This window comes from Schistocerca piceifrons, chromosome 3 (genome assembly GCF_021461385.2).
Source record: "Schistocerca piceifrons isolate TAMUIC-IGC-003096 chromosome 3, iqSchPice1.1, whole genome shotgun sequence".
Taxonomy (NCBI): domain Eukaryota; kingdom Metazoa; phylum Arthropoda; class Insecta; order Orthoptera; family Acrididae; genus Schistocerca; species Schistocerca piceifrons.
The window spans coordinates 554,268,377-554,287,440 of record NC_060140.1 but is presented as its reverse complement, the minus strand read 5'-3'; the positions used below and the strand labels follow the sequence as shown (position 1 = coordinate 554,287,440).

General features: G+C 38.9%; 1 protein-coding gene across 4 annotated transcripts in view; it reads right to left on the bottom strand.

Moving 5' to 3' along the window:
* LOC124789515 (TATA box-binding protein-associated factor RNA polymerase I subunit B) overlaps positions 1–19,064 on the bottom strand; it is a 333,200-nt gene that overhangs the window by 50,870 nt on the left and 263,266 nt on the right. For all 4 annotated transcript variants that reach the window (XM_047256902.1, XM_047256903.1, XM_047256904.1 and 1 more), the window contains exon 8: positions 16,135–16,324. In XM_047256902.1, coding sequence (XP_047112858.1) covers positions 16,135–16,324 — 190 coding nt within the window. The remainder of the gene's footprint in view (positions 1–16,134; positions 16,325–19,064) is intronic.

Here is a 19,064-nt window from a genome sequence, read left to right as displayed (position 1 = left end):
CCACAGGATGAATGAAAACAGACTTTCAAAGCGAATTCTTAAAGTCATCAACTCAGGCGGGGGGAAAAACAAAATGGATAAAAGAAGTTGAAGAGGACCTCAGACAAGCACACATAACAGTAAATGATGCAGAAAATAGATCTGAATTCAGGAACATCATCAAAAAACATAAATTTGACACCACAACACAGAAGAGACCAGGATGCAAATGGACAGCGGAGTGAAAGAAACAACACAGTGAACACATGAAGAAAATTTGGGCTCAGAAAAAATATAAACAATCATCATAAAGGAATTCAAGTTCAAACGCTCTCTTAAATAAGAATAATCGAAAATAATAATAATAATAATAATAATAAGACAGGTAAACCTAGGGAGGGAGGGGGTTCTTTTCCCCTACTGGGTACATCATCGAGGTGGTGAATAAAAGAAGGCTCTGCAGATAGGTAGGGGGGAAATAAAATACCATCTGAGGATAAACAAAAATCAAAATCCAAAGATGGCTGTCCCCAGATTGGGCAATCTTTGGTCAATGTCTGTCCTCCAAGTTAGGGGGACAGATAAAAAATCTCCAGGGCTAACAACCATGGTTTTAAACCAGTGGCTCTAACAATAAGAGACACCCCATACATAATATTATCAATCATGGAAGAGTGTGATATAAAACAAATTACCCCAGGGAACAATCAACTGCACCAAAGTGCGCAAACAGACCACTGGATTCTGGGATGACTGTAGCATTACACAGAGATGACTCAGAGTCTTGGAATCTCAAGCAAGATAAGATATAGGAAACCAAGTTAAGCATCTACTATCAACATAAATTCTCTTCTAAAAACTGGAAAATTAAAAAATTTTATAGACATCATCCCAAACCACAAAATTCTCATAATACTCCTACAAGAAACCAAATTCATGGATGAAAACAATTTTGATTCTGGAGGCTTCCGAAAATACAAAGGAAAGGTAGATAAAAAATTGTGAAACACACATCAACCGTAGAACTGGTTTCATTAAAGACAAAAATATTTTGCAGCAAAATAAAACACCTACAGCCATCTTATTATTTTATTTTATTTTGTTGCAACCAGTTTCAACGCTTCAATGCACCATCTTCAGGTTGTTGTTGATGCAGTATGGGTAGATATGATCCTATACACATCACATCAGTTGCCAGCATAATTGGGTATGCAGATAATGTGTCAGCACCCATTAACTGATTGGAGTGCTGACACATTATCTGTGTATTCAGTTATGCTGGCAAATAGGGATCATATCTACCTGTACTGCATTAACAACAGCCTGAAGTTCGCGCATTGAAGTGTTAAAACAAGTTGCAACAAAATAAAATAAAATCATAAAATGGCTGTAGGTGTTTTATTTTGCCAAAATTTAAATGGCTGTTGTCCCAAAGACCTCCTGCCAAAAGGATGGACATACAAAAAACATATTTTGGGCTCCATTATCAACTTCACAGCACAATCTGAAAGACTTTCCTCACTAACCTTCAAATCTGCTAACAAAATATACACCATCATGAATGCACATGGCCCCCTAAATGAAGACTATAGAAAGGACAAAGAAGAGGTGGAATGTTTTTTGGGACCAACTCAGCGGTGTTAAGCAAAAAATTCCAGAGATACACAACATCCTGCTTTTGGGGGATTCCAATGCTCTGATATGAAATAAGTAGAAATACAAACAAATTGTTAGAAACTACCCAGCACATAACAGAACTAACCAAAATGACATCAGACTGATAGAATAATGCCAAGCACACAATATGATGCTGAAATCCACAGCCTTCAAAAAGCTGCCTCAAGAACAGAAAATGTGAACCTCAGCAAAGCCACACCTAGGTAAATTCCAGTTCGATCATGTGGCAATCAAACTGAGGTTCCAAAAAGAAATATAATATAACAAAGTCCTCAGAGGAGAAAACTTTGATTCTGATCACTACTTTTCTAAAATAAAACTCAAAATCATTCCCAAAAGGAAAAACGGAAACAACAACCCCAAAAGAAGAAATACAATCCAGAAAAGATAGTAAACTCCGAGGAGTTAACTGCAAAATACAGGCAGAATGTTTCAGAAACCTTCTCAACTGTGAAGAAATAATGAAAAACAATGGGCTTTAAGGCCTTCACATTAACCCATCCTAACTCTGAACCACGCCCCAATAAGGAACTACACACAAAATTCAAGCTTTCGCAACAAACTGTTTCCTCATCAGGAAAGAGGGAAGGAGAGGGAAAGACGAAAGGATGTGGGTTTTAAGGGAGAGGGTAAGGAGTCATTCCAATCCTGGGAGTGGAAAGACTTACCTTAGGGGGAAAAAAGGACGGGTATACACTCGCACACACACACACACACACATATCCATCCACACATATACAAACACAAGCAGACATTTCCCACGTGGAATGTTTCCCTCTATTATATTCATAAAGTAATAAACATTAATATAATAGAGGGAAACATTCCACGTGGGAAAAATAAATCTAAAAAAGATGATGTGACTTATCAAACGAAAGCGCTGGCAGGTCGATAGACACACAAACAAACACAAACATACACACAAAATTCAAGCTTTCACAACAAACTGTTGCCTCATCAGGAAAGAGGGAAGGAGAGGGAAAGACGAAAGGATGTGGGTTTTAAGGGAGAGGGTAAGGAGTCATTCTAATCCCGGGAGCGGAAAGACTTACCTTAGGGGGAGTGTGTGTGTGTGTGTGTGTGTGTGTGTGTGTGTGTGTGTGTGTGTGTGTGTGTGGTTGTGGTTGTGTGTGTGTTTGTGTGTGTGTGTGCGCGCGCGCGTGTATACCCGTCCTTTCTTCCCCCTAAGGTAAGTCTTTCCACTCCCGGGACTGGAATGACTCCTTACCCTCTCCCTTAAAACTCACATCCTTTCGTCTTTCCCTCTCCTTCCCTCTTTCCTGATGAGGCAACAGTTTGTTGCGAAAGCTTGAATTTTGTGTGTATGTTTGTGTTTGTTTGTGTGTCTATCGACCTGCCAGCGCTTTCGTTTGGTAAGTCAAATCATCTTTGCTTTTAGATATATAAAGCAATAAACATACGTACGTTGGAACTTAAATAATGGCAATTATTTATTCACAACCGATACAAAAGAGTTACATGTTTGCACCTGTTACTGTCCTTCAAAGTAGTCACCAGCATTGTGTAGAACCTGTTGCCAGTGATGTGGAAGGTGTAGTACACTGTTAGCAGAGCCTGTTCTGTTGATGGTGCGAGTGGAGCAGTCTACTGCCTGTTGAATCACTGGAACAGTTCTGAAGCGAGTGCCAGGAAGTGGTTCCTTCATCTTTGGAATTAAATCAAAGTCACAAGAGCTTAAGTCTGGGGAGTATGGTGGATGGTACCATACTTCCCAGTCCCATTGACCAAACAGAGCAGCCACAGCTTGCACTGTATGCGCCCGCACATTGTCATGCAAAATGGTGGGTGGGTTGCGCAGAAGGTGTCACCGCTTCTTTAGCAAAGCTCGTCGAAGGTGATGCTCCAAAAACTACCAGCTTTGAAAAACATGTAACTCTTTTGTATCAGTTGTGAATACATAGTTGCCAACATTTAAGTTCCAACCCTCGTATAATAGAACTACTACAATACTTATTTACAATGAACACATTACTGCACTGAAATGGTGCAGAAATTAGATTGTACTTTACACACACACACACACACACACACACACACACCCACACACACACACACATATACACACAAAAATCAGTTGTTTCTACTGAGAAAGTCATCAATGGAGTAGAAAGAGTTGGCTACCAATAAATCCTTTAGGCTTCTCTTAAACTGAATTTCATTGGTTGTTAAGCTGGCAAGTTACTGAAAATGTGTGTTCCTGAATAATGCACACCTTTTTGTACAGGAGTAAGTGACATTAATTCCTTGTGAAGATTATTCTTGTTTCTAATATAGATTCCATGAACTCAGCTGTTGGTATGAAAAAGTGACATATTTTTAATGACAAATTTCATTAAGGAATAAATATATTGATAGTTAGTATCCCTAGTTCCCTAAACAGGCCTCTGCAGGATGTTCTTGAGTTCACACCACATATAACCCTTATTGCACGTTTTTGTGCCCAGAAAACTTTAGCTTGGCATGATGAATTACCGCAAAAAATAATCCCATATGACATTATGGAGTTAAAGTAAGCATAGTATGCCAGCTTTTTCATTTTTACATCTCCTATGTCTGTTAGAATTTGCAATGCAAATACAGATTTGTTTAGATGCTTCAGCAGTACTGTGGTGTGCTCCTCCCAGTCGAATTTATTATCAAGCTGTAATTCCAAGAAGTTTACACTGTCCATTTCTTCTATCTGTTAGGCATATACTCATGGGACACCCCTTACAAGTTCTGGACGGCATGTAGTATGTTTTTTCAAATAGTGACAAAGAATCGGCTAGGAACCAGTGATTAATGTCCACAAATATTTTACTAGCTGATCTTTTTATGACTACACTTGACTTGGTATTTATTGCAATGTTTGTATCATCGGCAAACAAAACAAACTTGGCTTCTGGTAATGTTACTGATGAAAGGCCATTGATATACACAAGAAAAAGGAAGGGCCCTAAGATGGAACTTTGTGGGACCCCACATGTAATTAGCTCCCAGTTGCATGATGCCTGATAGCTTAATACATGTCTCTTTCCTAATAACATCCTTTGTTTCCTGCCAGAGGTATAACATTTGAACCATTCTGCAGCATTTCCTGTTACACCATAATATTCTAATTAACTTAAAAGGATATTGTGAATTACACAGTCAAATTCCTTTGACAGATCACAAAATATACCAGTTGCTTGCAATTTTTTGTCTAATGAATTAAGTATTTTTTCACTGTAAGTGTAGATAGCCTTCTCAACATCAGAACCCTTTAGAAATCCGAACTGCGACTTTGACAGTATGTTATTTGTGATAAGTTGGTTATAAAGTCAATTGTGTATCACTTTTTCTAAAATTTTTGAGAATGCTGGTAAAAGTGAAATTGGACGGGAATTTGATGCCACTATTTATCTCCCTTCTTAAACAGTGGCTTAACTTCAGCATATTTCAACCATTCAGGAAATATTCCACTTATAAATGATTGGTTACACAGATAGCTTAATATGTTACTTAACTCAGAATGGCATTCTTTAATTAACTTTGTTGATATTTCATCATACCCACTAGATGTTTTTGGTTTAAAGATTTTATGATGGCCATTACTTCTGCTGGGATAGTGAGGGTCAAATTCATATTACGGAAGTACTTGAAATGTCAGGTCTGAGATATCCCATGGCAGCATCTACAGAACATGACAACCCCAACTTTTCAGTAACAGTTATAAAATGTTTATAAAATATGTCGTTTCAGTCTTTGATCACTATACTTTATTTTCAAGACTGAAACGCCATATTTTATTAAGGAACGATTGTGGAATTCCCATTGAGACGATTATGTCTAGTTTTTATAAAATGTTTGATAAAAAGTTCTGCAACACTATACACATCTGTCACCAATGTATCATTTACTCTTAATGCTATTTGCCCCTCTTCATGTCTACTTCTACCGGTCTCCTCCTTCACTATATCCCATATTGTCTTTATTTTGTTATCTGATATGACTATCTTTTCCTTGCAATATATTTGCTCTGATGTCCATATTACAGTCTTTAATATTTTGTGGTATTTTTTGTAATGTGCTATAGCATCAAAATCAGTACTGTTTCGGATTGACAGAGACAGTTTTACAAGATACCTCTATTCCTTGAGTAATCCATGGCTTCTTTGTAGACTTTGCTCTAACCTTGGCTAGTTTTGGGGGAAAACATTGATTACCCACTTGAGTTCAGATTTAACAGATTTTATATCCTGTTCAGTATTAACATTTAACAGAAGGAACTGCATGTCATGGTCTGAGAGGCCACTGAATATTGGTTTTGTAATATAACTTTGTTCATTGGACTTTTTTATAAAGATATAATCAATTGCTGTTTGCGAGCAATTGGCTACCGTAGTTGGGAACTTTACAGTGGGAATTAAGTTGAATGATAGTGTTACTAACTCAAATAAGTTCTTATTGGGAGAGTCTTCAAGGAAATCTACATTGAAGTCACCAGCAACCAAGCAGCTTCTCGGTATACATTTAATATTATGAAGGATTTTTTAATGAAATTCTACTTCCGTTGCACATGCTTCCATATGCTGTTCAAGGCAATTTATGAATGTCTATGTTCCTTAATTTATGACAGTTCCTGAAGAATGTGGCAACTCCTCCTTTCTCCATTTCTGCTCTACAAAAGTGAGATGCTAACCTCCAGTCTGTAACACATTAAATTTCTATACCAGTGGCATATGACTCAATGTATCAGGAATCCCTCATCCCTACACTAAAAGAATTAAACACAGACAACAAAACAACAAACCTAATTATAGGAACCCTTACTGACACATACTCCGAAGTCAAATACATCGGAGAACTCTCTGACCCTTTTGAGATAAAAATTGGTGTATGGCACGGAGATGGACTCTTCCCACTGCTGTTTAAATGTGACCTAGAAAAATTAGTCATGAAGTGGAACATGAAGATTCATAGTGAATCCAACTAGAAACAAAAAATAAAGGCATCAAAGTCAATTGCCGAGCCACTGCAGACGATATGGCACTATTAACCAAGACCTGAAAAGAAGCCAAAGAACAGACCACCAAAATATTTTAAAATGGCCTAAGAAAAAATAGATAACATCAAAGAATTCAAATATCTTGGAGAATGGATCAGAGGAAATGCCCTCGACAAGAAAGCAATGGAACCTAGAAGAAGTAAAGTTGAACTGCCCTTAAAACTCACCAAAAACATATGTAACAAAAAAGTCCACCTCATGGAAAGCACAAATAAGACATTACAACACAGTAATGGAACAGGAAGCCATGTATGCAGAAAACAGTAATGAAACTGGAAGCCATGTATGCAACCAAAACATTGTCCATCACCAGCCATGGTCCAGTTGAAAGGCTGGAGATCAAAGAAAGGAAGACATCAAGGAAAACTCTTGGCCCCAGATTTAACAACAACAAAGTAATTCACATCAAAAATGAAACTACCGAAAAACTCCGAGACATAACAAGGAAAAGAACTGATTTTTATGGACACATCCTCAGAATGAACCCACATAAGCTAACAAAGAATATTTTGACTACCTCTGCAACAAAAAAACCCAACGAAGTCTGTTTAAGGAAACAGAGAATAGACCAGAATATTCATGGTCTTATGACCATGAATATTCTGGGACTGGCACATTGTAAAATTTGTTAAATATTTAAAAACACGTTTTCATGAAAATTAAGTGCCTTCATAAATTCTAAAAAAATAATAATAATAAGTGTCTGTACTGATGCTGGTGAACCTAAGAATCACTGCACCACATGCACACTGGCGGTTGAGTGCAATTCAAAATTTACATAAAAACTGCATTCTTAAGTCACTAACTGATACTCCAAAATATACTGTAATACCTTTGGAACTTGATACTTAAGAGCTGATCTGTAAGACATGTGTTGCCTCACAAACAGTGGCTCAAGGACTGCACATTAGCGTTTCTTTTATCTATACTCTTATTTTTCCATCAGAATCTCTTCTATTGGCCAAAGCTGGAGAATTGTTACCACTGACGTATCCATTATAGAATGCCAAAGCAAGTTTCAAATTATGCTAGCAATATTCACTGTGGTAAGTGAACACAATAAAACGTTCTTCAATACTTCCAGATAAACTTTGTGATACAAATTTGATATGGCAAGTTCTGCCAAAATGTAAATAATTTAGGAACACACTGCTGAGCACAACATACAGGATTTCAATGACTGCAAAGCCTGTGCCGTCTTGATCCTTCCATCCAGCACAAGATTTTCTGAACTATGTAGATGAGAGTTATCCTTGCAACACACCTTTCATTTCCATAATCCTCCTGGCCTTTATCATCACTAACCCCCTGCATCCACACCCTCTTACCACCACTCTCCCCTTCCTCTTTCCTCTGTTGTCACCCCCTCCTAATTCACTTCCTCATATCGCTGTCACGTTCCTATCCTATGCACGTGCTTGCTACCTCCCTCTGAGCCACCAGCCAACCTGACCCAACCTTCTTGTTTCTTTTGTCACCTATCCCCAACTGATACACCATCTCACGCCAGTCTACTTGCTTAAATGCAGTTCTGGTGTTGTGCATTCAGCCAGCACAAGGTAGCTGTACAGGTGTGTGTGTGTGTGTGTGTGTGTGTGTGTGTGTGTGTGCGCGCACGTGTGTGACTCAAAAAAGGATTTGTCCGAAAGCTAGCACAGTTTTCCTTCTGCTTGTGTGCCTGTTAACTATTGTTTCCTTTACTCATTAATTACTTTTTTGGGATGTGGTACAATAGAACTCTATTTTTTACCTGTATAAACGTTGCATTTGAACTTTTAAATTGTGCAGAAAAAATTTAAATTATGTTTTAAGAAGTATGAATATCAAAAACACCTGAGCATCCCAGAGCTTTGAAACTTTACGAAAAAAGAGAACTCCCAAACACAAACAGCGGGGTTACAAAAAAAGCAAGTTTTGAGGGAATATGCAACACTAAACAGCAAAACACTATCTGCACCATGTAGGAATACCTAGCATTCAAACATCTCCAATCATCCCAAACACTTGCTTCTCATCTCCCATCACTCTGTCTCACTTCTCATATTCTGTCAGCTCTCTCACGTTCTCACTCCCTATATCCATGTACACACATACACAGAGTAAGCGCCCCCCCCTTCCACCCCTTCCCCCCCCCCCTCCCCAACTCCCAAACATTCAAAATTAGTGTCACACTGGACAAAAACAAAATGATAAACAAGAGGTCTGCAACAGTAATAAAGCATCTCTCTGCAAGTGTGTCGACAAAGATTTTTTCCTAAATATTGTTTTTGTGAATGATAACTTTCTATACCCAGTGACAGTGAAATGAAAGCGATATGGAAAAATATGTATATAATTACATATCACAAAGAAACGTGCTAAGCTTGTGCAGTACAACAGACAACTTAAGTACAGAACATCCACTACTGTTATTTGGGATGGGACAAACACACAAAAAATAATTTCTCTATGAATAAAGAAACATATTTTTCTGGCTACTTTGCAGATGACACAGAGTCAAGCACAAAAATGCATAAAAGCAAGCAAAAGTGTACTAGCTCATCTTCGAAATTGTTTTAGTTTCATGTAAACAATCACAATTAAATCAACATGTACATGTATCCAGGTCTAACACTGAGAAACAACAATAGCTTTTGTATAATAGTTTCCAGAAATAAAATGAGGCCCACAGAAGGTAATACATAGGTGTAGGTAAAGACTGTGGAAAAGAAAGAAAAACTGTGTTTTGCAAGGGCAAAGTCTGAAAAACCAAATCCAATTTGTAAACATGAAAAATAGCAGTATGATTGTTTCCACTTTAGTTAACAACTCTCTTTACCAAAACACGTTTTGCATGATAAATAGTTTGTACTGTGTACTGAAAAATACTTTGTACAGTGTCCTGACAAAATTTTCTAATCATAAGCCAGTAATATATATAATGTAAATTTTTTGTTTTTACAATTGGAGGGGGGAGTCTTTAAGACATAGCCCACAAATAAAAGTATTCATCATCTCTACTGAGCATTCCTACAAGGCTCTGTGTTTCTACCCTAGGTGCATTCAGCTTGGAAGAGTGATTTTAGTGTACAGATAGTAAATAAACTAAACAATATTAGTGTTAACTGCAACAGCTGTGGAAGTCATCCTTGCAGTCCTATAGGCTGCTGGGAGGCTGGGTGCTTGCCCAGCAAATGCCAATATGCCAGATGCCGATGTGGTGGCAGCTGTCAAAGGACTCAATTGGCTGACAACCAGTGGCAGCTGAGTGAAGACTTCCTGCATCACAGCCTGGTGTGACACAACAGCCTCTGAGATTTCCCAGGGGACAAACCTGGGACTGTTGGCTGCAATAACCCGTCAGGCAGCAATGGACCCTAGTGGCACAGAGCTGAGAGAACCTCCATTTATGTCTCAGACCATTAGGTGGCATCAGGATCCCCGGTACGCAGTCTCCTGTAGAAGGCGGCAGAGTGAGGGTGGCCTGATGGCGAGGCTATCAGGCAGTGGTCATTCGTTTGCAGCCTGACTGTGAAGATGGTAGCTGTGTCATTAGGATGCTGTTGACCCCACGATGGAGACTGACACAGGGTGGGCATTGCTGCATAGCACTACCAGTCACCAGATCGACTGTACATGTGGTTTATACAGGGTGTTACAAAAAGGTACGGCCAAACTTTCAGGAAACATTCCTCACACACAAATAAAGAAAAGATGTTATGTGGATATGTGTCCGGAAATGCTTAATTTCCATGTTAGAGCTCATTTTAGTTTCGTCAGTATGTACTGTACTTCCTCGATTCACCACCAGTTGGCCCAATTGAAGGAAGGTAATGTTGACGTCGGTGCTTGTGTTGACATGCGACTCATTGCTCTACAGTACTAGCATCAAGCACATCAGTACATAGCATCAACAGGTTAGTGTTCATCACGAACGTGGTTTTGCAGTCAGTGCAATGTTTACAAATGCAGAGTTAGCAGATACCCATTTGATGTATGGATTAGCACGGGCTAATAGCCGTGGCGCGGTACGTTTGTATTGAGACAGATTTCCAGAACGAAGGTGTCCCGACAGGAAGACATTCGAAGCAACTGATCGGCGTCTTAGGGAGCACGGAACATTCCAGCCTATGACTCGCGACTGGGGAAGACCTAGAACGACGAGGACACCTGCAATGGACGAGACAAGTCTTCATGCAGTTAACAATAACCATAATGTCAGTGTCAGAGAAGTTGCTGCTGTACAAGGTAACATTGACCACATCACTGTATGGAGAGTGCTGCGGGAGAACCAGTTGTTTCTGTACCATGTACAGCATGTGCAGGCACTATCAGCAGCTGATTGGCCTCCACGGGTACACTTCTGCGAATGGTTCATCCAACAATGTGTCAATCCACATTTCAGTGCAAATGTTCTCTTTACGGATGAGGCTTCATTCCAACGTGATCAAATTGTATATTTTCACAATCAACATGTGTGGGCTGACAAGAATCAGCATGCAATTGTGCAATCACGTCATCAACACAGATTTTCTGTGAACGTTTGGGCAGGCATTGTTGGTGATGTCTTGATTGGGCCCCATGTTCTTCCACCTACGCTCAATGGAGCACGTTATCATGATTTCATACGGGATACTCTACCTGTGCTGCTAGAACATGTGCCTTTACAAGTTCGACACAACATGTGGTTCATGCACGATGGAGCTCCTGCACATTTCAGTCGAAGTGTTCGTACGCTTCCCAACAACAGATTCGGTGACCGATGGATTGGTAGAGGCGGACCAATTCAATGGCCTCCATGCTGACCTCAACCCTCTGGACTTTCATTTATGGGGGCATTTGAAAGCTCTTGTCTACGCAACCCTAGTACCAAAAGTAGAGTCTCTTCGTGCTCGTATTGTGGACGGCTGTGATACAATATGCCATTCTCCAGGGCTGCATCAGCGCATCACGGATTCCATGCAACGGAGGGTGGATGCATGTATCCTCGCTAACGGAAGACATTTTGAACATTTCCTGTAACAAAGTGTTTGAAGTCACGCTGGTACGTTCTGTTGTTGTGTGTTTCCATTCCATGATTAATGTGATTTGAAGAGAAGTAATAAAATGAGCTCTAACATGGAAAGTAAGCGTTTCCGGACACATGTCCACATAACATATTTTCTTTCTTTGTGTGTGAGAAATGTTTCCTGAAAGTTTGGCCGTACCTTTTTGTAATACCCTGTATATGGCCACAGTGGACTTGTCAATGTGAAAAACAAGCGTTGCCTCACATTTTCAGCGCCATCAAATTCCGATACTAATGCAGAAAATGAGTATCGCCACATACTTTAGGGATGCTGACACTTCCTTGAAGGCTGGTCACCACCCAGAGAATTAGGTCACTGCCATTATGACCAAATACTGCATTAACCAGAGGTGGCTAACATTCCAGATTGACATGGGGCCCCAGCTTTGTCCTGTGCCAGTGCAAACATATATTATAATATTATATCATCACAATATTTGCAGCGTTGAGTCACTGACCCTGCAGTCATTTCCATCATCTTACACACTTGATCTGAAACAACTATACACTACTGCAACCAGCTCCTGCAGCATAGCAGGGCTGCCAATTCAGGGGAAGAATGCAACTTGACATCGCACCACCCCTGCTTCCCACTGTGAAGGACTAGTAGTTCACAGTTTTATGAAGTTCCTGCAAGCCCCCTGTAAAGGGGAGGGGGACAGTGGATACCATCTTCATCCAGCACACTAGTGATCAGTCTAGAAGAGCAGGAGCTTTACCATATCAGACTATAGGAGTAATTCGATAATAGGCATGCAGCCACTCTTCACTGATAATGTATCATGGTAAACCATCGGAAATCTTTATTTGCACCTCTCTGCCATCCTCTAGCAGTTTGGTTTATGATTTTAAGACACTGCAATCTTATCTGTGTCCTTCCTATAATGCATTGTGACTAATGCTGGCCACTGCCATTTTGAAGTCAGAATCATTTTTTGTAACATCTCATTGCTTGTTGATGGTAAATCCATTTCAGACTATGAGTCAAGCATAGCCTTGCGATAAAATATTTATTAAAGAAGGAAGACTGGCTTTAACACCCCCTCGACATAGAGGTCATTAGAGACAGAGCACAAGCTCAACTTGTGTCAAGGATGGGGAAGGAAATTGGGCATACACTTTGAAAAGAACCACCCTGGCGTTTGTGTGGAAGGACTTATGGAAATCAAGGAAAACCTAAATCTGGTTGGTTAGATGTGGGTATGAACCACTGTCCTCTCAAATGTGAGTCCAGTGTGCTAACCACTGCATCACCACATTATATGTGGCTACCCTTGTGCAGTTCCAACAAAGTTTAAGTTGTCACCTACAGCACTACTAAGCAAAGATAGAAAACATTCATACATATTAGATACGTTATCAGATTTCATTAGAAATGTATTGCTTCTATTCAGAGACATCTCATGTACAACAAATGAAACATCAATAACATTAATTAAGATAATGTTGCAAAATTACAATCAGTTGCTTAGACTGCACTACTAAACAGATAATTTTCTATAAGTATGAAATAACCACAAGTGAAGAGTAGCTGACTGAATGATAGGCAGGAGTTTCGGAGCCCACCTGCAATGTAACACACCATGTTGCGAACCCTCACAAGAATGCCATGTGCAGTGAAGAGCATGTTGGCAGCTGTGCAAGGCCGGAAACAAAGGATGAGCCAAGAGTACTTGATGAATATGAAATTGTGTGACTGATTTGGGACCTTTTGATGAGGAACATACTGCTGCTCTGTACATAATTTGCATATAAATTTGATTCTGAAGTATCTACAGATGCAACCACAACTTAAAGCATAATAATTTCCTACAGACAGAGGAACCAATATTTGAAAACAGATCTCGGCTGCCATCATTTTGAGAGGAATTAATAAATTGTTCAAAATAGCGGCTGCTGTTAAAAAGATTCAAGTTTAAATGGGGATCTTCTTTGTCTTGAGGTGCTCGCGAACACTGAACATCCTGTCATCCCAATGGCCGAAGCTGTGCGAGGTTAGTAAACCTCTGGGACAAAAAGGAAGCAGCCAAGTCTATGGCCCAGCAGATGACAGCTAGCTGTGTAACCACTCAACAAGTTGGCAGCACCAGAACTACTTTTTTTCAACCATAGACATACTAGTGTGAGGTGCTGACCAGCTAACAAAAGCCATGAGCGTTACTGCTCCTGCCCCATTCTGAAACATCTTGGAAGGTCCACTAGCTGCACCTACGACTGCCTATTGTCCATACGACTGCTCCACCATGTGACGATAAAGCTCAAAGGTTCATGACTTTGGGCACAATGTAATAATTGTGCTCGGATTTGATCATTGTCTTGGTCATTTGGCAATCATCAGTATTTAGTGATACTATGGGAGAATAGCAGCACCAGCGATGTGATAAGGTGTACCGAATTCTGTCATCCCTTCCTTTTGTTGCCAAAGCCTAGTTCTAATGGTTCTGGATTCTTACTCTGAAGTGTTCTCAGTTCAACTTACATAGCTATAGGTGAATGCTATCTCTATATGTCATTCTATGTATGTTTCTATGTCAGTGGAAGCTGCCCCAGTTAAGTGTACATTTTCTGTGCTAATTTCAGAATACATCTCTTTGTGTTAATTTCTAAATCTTTTATTTGTGTTGCAATTTCTGCCACCTTCTCTCAGTATCCACTCAAATCAATGGCTCCCTGCACGTAGGGTTGTAGACCATGCCTTCCCACAGCCTGATACTGAGTAGAATAACAACATGAGACCTTGACAGCCAATCAATATTTGTCTCACCTGTAATTATTTTCATTCAGACCACCTGGGATACAAAACCTGTGGCAGTCAGTCTACTGTGGTAGCGTACACCAAGCAAAATATTGTTACCATCAAAAAGGTTTTCAGGCCGATAGCGGTTGGCTCAGAGAAACAATTAGGTTGCCAGGTCCTGATGGAATCCCAATTTGGTTTTACAAGGAGTACTCTATGGCATTGGCCCCTTTCCTAGCTTGCATTTATCGTGAATCTCTTGCCCAGTGCAAAATCCCAAGTGACTGGAAAAAATTGCAGGTGACTCCTGTATATAAGGAGGGTAAAAGAACGAAACCACAAAATTACCAAGCAATGTTCCTAATATTGGGTTGCTGCAGAATCCTTGAAAATATTCTACATTTGAATACAATAAACTTTCTTGGGACCGAAAAGCTTGTGTCCACGAATCAGCACGGTTTTAGAAAGTATAACATATGCAAAACTCAGCTTGTCCTTTCCTCATATAACATACAGGGAATTATGGATGAAGGGCAATAGGTAGATACCATATTTCTAACTTTCCGGAAAGCACCTGACACAGTGCCCTACTGCAGACTGTCAATGAAAGTGTGGGCATATGGAATAGGTTTCCAGATATGTGAGTGGCTTGAAGATTTCTTAAATAACAGAACCCAGTGTGTTATTTTCAATGCCAAACGTTCATCTGAGACAAGGGTATTGTCAGCAGTGCATCAGAGAAGTGTGATAGGACTGCTATTATTGCCTATACACATAAGTGACCTGGTGCACAGGATGGGCAGCAATCTGCAGTTGTTTGCTGATGATGCTTTGGTGACTTAAGACAAAACTTCTAGTTGGAGTAATAAATGGCAGCTAGCTCTAATTGTAGAAAAAAGTAAGTTAATGCAGATGAATAGGAAAAACAAACCCATGACGTTCGGATACAGAATTAGTAGGTCCTGCTTGACACAGTCGCATCATTTAAATATCTAAGTGTAATGTTGCAAAGTGATATGAAATGGAATGAGCATGTGAAGAATGCAGTATGAAAGGTGAATCACTGACTTCAGTTTACTGAGAGAATTTTGGGAAAGTGTGGTTCATCTGTAAAGGAGACCGCGTATAGCATACTAGTACAGATTATTCTTGAGTATTGCTTGAGTCGGTACAATTAAAGGAAGACACTGAAGCAATTCAGAGGCAGACTGCTAGATTTGTTACTGGTAGATCTGAACAACACACAAGTGTTACGGAGATGCTTTGGGAACTCAACTAGGAATCCCTGGAGGGAAGGTGACATTCTTTTCACGGAACACTATTGAGAAAATTTAGAGAACTGGCATTTGAAACTTACTGCAAAATGATTCTATTTATGTTAACATACTTTTTCTGTGTAAGGATCATGAAGATAAGATATAAGAAATTAGGGCTCCTACAGAGACACAGAGATGGTCATTTTTCCCTCGCTGTATTTTTGAGTGTAACAGGAAAGGAAATGGCTACCAGTGGTACAGGTTATCTTCCAGCATGTACCGCACAGTGGCTTGCAGACCATGAATATAGATGTAGATGTTTACATTAATGTAAGGACTTGAGGCACTATCATAAGTAGACATTCTGTTACAGTAATAATCATATACTCACTCATTTAGCCTTTCTGCAGTTTCTGACACACTGTGCTCTGTACGATCATCCAATCCTAGAAGTAATTTCAGCACAAAAATAATCATGGCCATTGTCTGCACCTCAAAACTATAAAAATATTTATTTCCCTCAAAGTAAGGGAGAATAGGAATAAATTCAGCAAGCCGCTCCACCAGTGTTATCATCATATCTGTAATAAGAGGAAAAATGTTCACTTCACTTCCAGATAAGTGTACAAGCCACAATATGCAAAGAAAACTTTATTTACATCAAATCTGAGTTTCAATATAAAGAATCTTATCAAACTTATGTCAACAATCTGTGATAGTATCAATGTTAAAGAATTTAGAAATGAACAGCAGACATCTGGCTAAACAATCTACTTCAATATAGGGATTCCCAATAAAAATTATTTATAAATTAATTACATGAGTGCCATTAATCAACAACAACACAAGTTTTATTGGTGGCTGCTTGTTGGAAAATTAATTAATACTAGTGCTGAGAATTATGAACTCAAAAAACAAATGAATTCTTGCAAATATGAAGAAAAAGAAGATGGTGATGACTTCCAAGTCTGTATAATGAAAATGAACAGAAATACAAGTACAAGGTCCTAAGCAGGGTATGAAGATGGCACAGGTTCGGAAGAACATCACAATACTGTGAACTTGGTGACAATTATAATTACAGTACATTTGCAAGCTGTAAAGCACCAGGTATACAATACATTCTTATCTTTAAAGAAACAGATGAACTGAAAAAAAGGAAGAAAAAACAATATAGTGGACACAGAATAAAGTAACATTGACCATAGTCAGACTAGTAAAGAATATTACAATGAACTGGGGAAAAAAAGAAGAGAACTGCACAGTTTCCATCTTGTCATTCACCGAGATGCACACCGAAGTGTTTATGATGTGTATAAATGATGTTCTGGTCCTGGCACAGAGTTTCAATTGTCACTGGAAATGAAATGTCTGATGGTGAAGGAGCCATTTATTTATCCAAAAGTGAATGAACTTGAGAATTATTTACTCATTAGGAATGTTGGATCACCATGTTGATGGAACCGGATGGGAACAAGGACCGCAGATTAGAACTGTCTTAAAGAAAGATTGGATTGATAAGACTGGAATGTCAAGAAAAACATGTTCATATGAAGAAGAGTGTCAAGCAAAGAAAACAGATACCAGTAATAATGTAAGCAAGAGAAGTAAGGATGGCAGAATCCATCTTGAAAGGAAGTTGAAAGGTAGTTATCAGAGCATACTATTTTTCAGAAAGTGTAGAAAATGAAGGTATACATTTCAGGCTAATATAATGTGAGTATGCAGGAGACCAAAAAATTACTTTACAACTTAACCAACATAACATTTTTTCCAACAAATTTATTGGTCTCTAAAGAGCTTGTAATTGGTGAATTTAATATTCTTCTTCTCCTCCTCCTGCTTATTTTATTATTAGTATTGTGATTTTGCAAATGGAATATTCAAAGAAGACTTGCAGCTGGCCATTGTTCACTTCATTGCAAGATATTTCGACTGGGCATCTGTTGGTTATTATCAAGAGAGCAATTGAAAATCGATAGAGACTCCACCATCCTGTGATTTATTAGCGTGCTGTGTATATTCTACCCATGAATTACAATCATGGTGACCAACTGACCACACTACCTGACAGGCACTGCCATTGCAATGAGCAACTGCAGATAGCATATACTTCAGTAATAACACATTAACAAAGTTGTTGTAAATGATCCACACATCACAGAATTATTGAAATGACTGGCTACAGGGGGAATAAACTAAATGAATAAATAACTATGAATATAAGAAAAAAAAGGATGAAAGTGACGAATGAAGAGCAAAACACCTCTATAAACATGAGCTTATTAACACTTTGTGGATAGCACTTGAGCAGGACTTGGGCAGTGTCAGTCAGTTAGGCAAATGATGTCAGAGAATGGCTCATGCTGTGCACCATCATTTTGTAGCCGATACTCCACTTTGTGCCTACTGTTGCAAATTTAAATGACAAAATACTAACAACCAGTATTTTCTATGACTTGTCAAAAAGCATCTGATTATTCACTTACAGTATTCTCCTTGAGAAGCTTACGTGTTGTAGTGTCAGAGAACTTGCTGGTTACTAGTTTTCATCCTACCTAATTATAAGGATGCAGAGTAACCCATTAGAGGGGTGTCACATTAAGAAGTGTACCATAGGGATCAACACTGGGTTTGATTTTGGTTTGTTATACATATACGAATGATATGCCATTATACACCACAGATGCTCTTTGCTGACAACGGACATACTATAATCAATCCTAATGGATAAACTCCCACATTTAAAAACGTAAATAAAATTTTCACAAAAATTAATTACTGGTTCTTTGCAAATGGACTTTCATTGAACTTCAGTTAAACACAGTGCACACTATTCTGTGCTGCATAAAGCCCAATAAGAAATGAATTAGAATGAAACATAAGGTTAAACTAATAAATATTCTAAATTCTTAGGTGTTTAATATAATAAGAAAATGAACCACAAGGCATGTTCAGAAAGTAAGTGTACCAGATTTTTATATTTTTTTTTTCTTTTTAGAAAATGTGTATTTGAGAAAATTACAGGATGTTGTTAATACATTTGACTATTTTTCCATATAATCGCCATCCCTTGCAATGCATGTGGTGAGCTGTAGTACAAACTTCTTTATGCCCTACTCAAAGAAGATTTAATTCTACCCATGTCTGCCTTCAGGGCGGTGAAAAGATGATAATTTGGAAGTGCCAAGTCATTACAACCAAATGAGTCCAAGATTGCCTTGGTAGCCAAGGCTGTGTGAGGACAGCCACAGTCCTTTCATCAGCATTTCACTTCTTTCTTTTGAATGCACCATTAGTGTTTTCTTTAGGGTCTTACAA